Genomic DNA, 5050 nt, shown 5'->3' on the forward strand with positions numbered 1-5050 from the left:
ACACACACACACACACACAACCCCTCCAAATTTAACTGTGAGTTAGATCATTTTGGAACTGGCCTAAGGATTTCAAACAAGGTCTTAAACCTTTCCCTTCTGTGGCTGTGACAATAATAACGGCATGTTAAGACTGTCGAGGGAGTCAATGAGATGGCACGCTTACACGCCTAAAACACTTGGCATATTTATTTACACAGAATAAATAGCCAAGATACCCCTGCTTCCCCAGGCTAGAGTCCGAATGGGGCCAACCAAGAGTTGGAGAACTCTCAGTCAAAGCAGTGAGCTATAAGATCATGCTACATCATTTTTCAAAGGGAGGTAAACTCAGAGCCAGAGCTATTCATCCAGAGAAGAAGTTAGAAGCAGGATGCCAGGATTCCTCTTTGACAGACTGATCCCCCTGCCCTTACTGACTTGTGCAAAGCAAGGGCTCTGGGTGGTGTCAGTTTTTCTCATTGGGGGAAACTCAAGCCGGCATTCTCCTTTAATCAGCTCCCTTGGACTTGAGTGTGGCCTGGTGAAGCCAGAGAGGTTTTCACAATTCCAGGAGACAAAACAAAACTATCTAATCAATTTTGCTGAGGGCAGAAGAAATAGGGCAAGCAGAGCTCTTCCTAAATGAAACCCGAGAGCCTTTGGAGGTTTGCATGAAAGCAGATGTCTCCGGGCTTGCTCGGAGCCATGTGCTAACTTGATCATCCACAACAGCTGCCCCGCCCCAGCGACCTGCCCCGCCGGCGTGCAGCCAGGACACGGAGGGCCGGAGCTGTCGCAATCTTGTATTTGTGCGTTTTTCAGATCCCTGGCCTGAGACGTGGTGTGAGCCTGATTAGGTAGGAAAGCACAGCTTTGCTCCTTCGTGCAGCTCCCACCAGCACAGGCTCTTAGGATGTGCTTCTACTCCTTGAGAAAGCGTTGGGTTTTTCCAGCACCATGCAGTGGGGGCCTCTGGGAGAAGCAAGTCTTGAATGTCTCTCTTTCTGTCCCCTGCCCCTTCCGCAACCCAGTTCTGTCTGGAGAACCTCTGAGAACAAACCGAGTGCTTCCGGCGATTCCGAGCCAGAGGGGACATGGCCCACCAGCTGAAGAGACTGAGCGCTCCTCCAGTCCCACCCAGGATGGGAACTAGCTGCAGGCCGCTCTCTGTGGAAATAGAGAAGATACATATTTTTCAACTTTCCAGCGGTGAGATTGCTCTGGTTTATAGGAACGAAGTCTTCATTTAGTAAGTTGTGCTCTACAAGCCATTCACGGTTTTATAATTCAAGATTCCTTATTTCAAATAAATATACTTCCTAAATACATACTTAGGATCTTCAGGTGTGCAAACATTACCAAGTCTATGAGTTTCTGTGACTTTCCCTACATGCTGTAATTCAGAAGCAAAATACATTCCTAGCAGGAGGATTTAGGTGCATTTCATTCATATTTGTGGCATGTTTACTGTTTTGTCTGGGTTTTTTTTTTTTTTTTCCTTTTTCTTTTCTTTTTTTTTTTTTCTTTTTGCTTATTTGTTGACTTTATGTAATTTTTTAAGTGTATGCTTTGCTGAATAAAAATATAAGAAAAGTAAATCCTAGACTTGTTTTTCACATTTGTTTCCATTCTACCTCAGCCTGACAAAATATAATTAAAATTTAGTACTAAATTCCTGATTGTCAGTCACAGTGTATGGCTCTGAAATGCATGATCTTCTGCAAAATATTTTCTGATATTGTCAGCTCTTGGCGAAACCCCAAGTCACTTGACAGTGTTTCTTGTCTCTGTTATTTAATTAGTTCCACTTTCTGTTGTTTTCAAACATGTTTGATGACCCCAGTAATAAAAAAGGTCATGGGAGCTGGCAAGGTGTACTCCCTGGTCTGATTGAATTTCTCACCGGGTCCTCAAACATTCTACCTGTTAAGAATTCTCTTGGAGCTGGAGAGATGGCTTGGTGGGTAAGAGTACTGTCTGCTCTTCCAAATGGACCCGGGTTCAATTCCCAGCAACCACACGGCAGCTCACAACTGTCTGTAACGCCAGTTCCAAGGGATCTGACATCTTCACACTAATGCACATAAAATAAAATAAATTATTTTTTAAAAAAGAATTCTCTTCTTTTTTTGTTTCAAAATAATGATTTCTGCCTTCAAGGCCTTCTCAAATTTGAGACTTAGCAAGCTTCTGGAGGACAACGTGAGAAGGCAGCATACTGTTTGGACTGACTTTGGCCAAAGGCCTTGCCTCCAGTCATGTAAGGAGACAGTCACTCCGAATTACAACTGGGTCTTCAGGTTTTGGAAATGTGTCAAGTAGAACATTAACTACTTTATGTTAGGGTTATTCTCTAGTGGGAATATGCTCTGCCTTTATGATACAGAGCCTTCTACTCATGGTACATCACAGGACCCAATGTCGACACTCAAACATCTAATTTCATTTCTGGAAGGGTGTAGAGATGTAGAGAGGGAGTGGTCAAGAGGTAATGAGTGGTGAGAACCCCATCCTGCCCGTGGTGGTTGTACTTGAGGCTATGAAAGAGAAAGCAGATGGCTCAGACTCCTACACTGAGCAGAACTGAGGAAAAGCAAAGCCTATGACACACAGAGGAACCTTTAAGAGATAGCTTCTCAAAGGTGTTTTGTTGTTTTGTTTTTTTTTTCTTGTTGTTTTGTTTATGGGGTTTTTGTCTTCAAAGCCTATGTGTTTGTAAGCATCTGACTGTTAACTTGTTCAGTGTTTCACCAGGCTACTTTAGAATCTGTTTTCACTCACTAGTAAATGTCTCGCCCTGTATTGCCTAGACTAGCTAGGATAGGCAAGTTTGTGCTTCAATAATAAACATCTCCCATAAGTCTCTTTGGGCAATGCATTTTGTTCCTCAGCCACAGTACATGTGCCACAGCAGCTGGCAGAGCTGTTTAGTATAGATGCCATCCCGACATGGGACAGTGATCAAAGCAAAGGAAATGAACCATGAGTTACCATTTCACGGTTCCTTTGCCAAATCAAATTGTGTGGATGTTACTAATCTTAAGTGGGGAGGGGTGTAGAAATTCAATATCTTTGTATTTTCAGAAAATAGGGAATTAAAATATGTATACATGATCATAGCAATGACTACACTAAACAAAAGAGAGAGGGCCCATGATTGAGTAGATAGATCAAAACAAATCTTTAAACCTATTCTGCTATCAATAAAGCCACCATCCCTGACACCTGAGTTAACATAGGTACACATAGAAAGACTTTTCCAGTGAGGGGCCTTTCAGTTCAACTTGGCACAGAAAGTTTTGTTATCTGTGAAGACGTGCTGTGCAGCTACCACCACCTCTCCAAAGAGAGGTGTCCTTCTGCCAAGAGATGAAGTTGCCTGTGGCAGAAATTGATCAATGGGTATCGTTTAACTGACTACAGGAGGTACTGAGCGTGATGGCTTCCATCTTAAATGGTTCTCAAAGGACTGTGTTAAAGGCTTCACCTCAGGCTTGGTGCTGTTGGGAACTGGCAGACTCCAAAAGGGATTGGGGCTTAAACAGGAAGTCTTCCTGCCATTGGGGACCTTAAAGGGAACCCTGGGATGCTGGCTGTGCCCTCTGACTCTTTGAATTTCCTATCCTGGGCATGCTACCATGCACTCGCCAGCTTTCTGTGTTGCCTCCTACAGAGCAAAGAACAATGAGGGCAGGTGACCAGGGACCCCGATATCCAAAACCACGAGTCAAAATCAGATCCTCCTCTTAGAGCTGCCTCCACAGGCAGGTCAGTACAGGAGTGAAACACCCACAACACACTAGGGATTCCCTAGGATTGGAATTAAATGCAGGGTAGAGCACCTGCCTGCTCTACATGAGGCCATGTAGTCAATCCTCAGCACCACCGAGGGGAAGAGCACCAACCACTGCTTTTCAAAGCGTCAAGGAATCTTTTCTTCGAAAATGAGTATTTGTTGTTTTATCACTTACATGTCTCTTCATTACTGAGTCTGTATCATTACTTTACATGTGTAAACAAATTCTTTCCTTTGACTTCCTCGGTCAACATATAAGATTGGTCCAGTCATTCCCCAGCTCCATCTTCCAGACAAATAATTTGAAGCAGAAAGAGAAGTTAAGTAACTTGCCCCAAATCGTACGCTTAACAAATGGCAGAGCCAGGCTTAGCAAATAGGTTTCATTTGTTCCATGGCTCCCATACAGAATGCCCAAACTATCATTTTCCTGGTCCAGAAACTTACTCTCATTTCACAGTGCAGTATGTCCTTCCTGACTTTTATGCATTCTGTCCATCTACAAAGGCAAAGCAGAGCCACTGTGGCTACTTTCAGGAAGTACACAGCAACCCAGTACTTTGGGTTAAACTATCAGAGCTAGAGGAAGTCAGGGCTTTATTTATTTTCTCCGCATTTCTTGGTTCCCTGTGGAAATCACCTGGCTTAGCAGTGGTGTCACTTTTCCCAATAAATACGTAACTCTATTGTTCTCATCTTCTTGGAATTAAGCCAGTATAAATAGATTTCTGTGACTCCAGATTATTTATTTCAACTCTCCCAAAACACAGCTTGACACTCAGTGTGATTTTAGAAAAGTTCACCAAGTAACAAATTAGAAATACTGTGCCTTCCAGGAAGACAAACATGGTCATTAATTTTGCTTTGGCCTCTGTTCTTTGAAATTAATCCACGCTTGTGTCCCAGCAAATGCTTCCTGGCACTTTGAAGGTGGTCTTGAAAACAACCCATTGGACTTCTTGACAGCAGCTCCTTGGAGACAGGGTTGGAATGAGGTAACTAAGAAAACATTGTATTTGACCTTCGCATAAAATATAATACCCAAGTGAAGAAATTTTAAAAAGGAATGTGATAGCAACTCTTGCATATAGAGAACTAGTCTCTTTGTGTATTCTGGGGAGGCGGAGGTCACATTTACAATCAAGTAACTAAATTAGAATTGCATATTTCCTAGACATTAACATGGACATGGAAATATTAGTACTGATAGATAAAGACTGACAACAAACTTTGTAGCTTAGTAGTAAGGGTTTGCCTGATGAATGAAATGAC

At 42.8% G+C, this 5050-nt stretch overlaps 1 protein-coding gene across 2 annotated transcripts in view; it reads left to right on the forward strand.

Moving 5' to 3' along the window:
- The window catches only part of Ankrd55 (ankyrin repeat domain 55), an 87720-nt gene extending 85661 nt beyond the window's left edge, over positions 1-2059 (forward strand). For both annotated transcript variants that reach the window (XM_055603570.1, XM_055603571.1), the window contains one exon: positions 1014-2059. In XM_055603570.1, coding sequence (XP_055459545.1) covers positions 1014-1135 — 122 coding nt within the window. In that variant the 3' untranslated portion in view covers positions 1136-2059. The remainder of the gene's footprint in view (positions 1-1013) is intronic.
- The last annotated feature ends 2991 nt before the right edge of the window (positions 2060-5050 follow it).

This window comes from Psammomys obesus, unplaced genomic scaffold (genome assembly GCF_907164565.1).
Source record: "Psammomys obesus unplaced genomic scaffold, mPsaObe1.curated_primary_1811, whole genome shotgun sequence".
Lineage (NCBI taxonomy): Eukaryota > Metazoa > Chordata > Mammalia > Rodentia > Muridae > Psammomys > Psammomys obesus.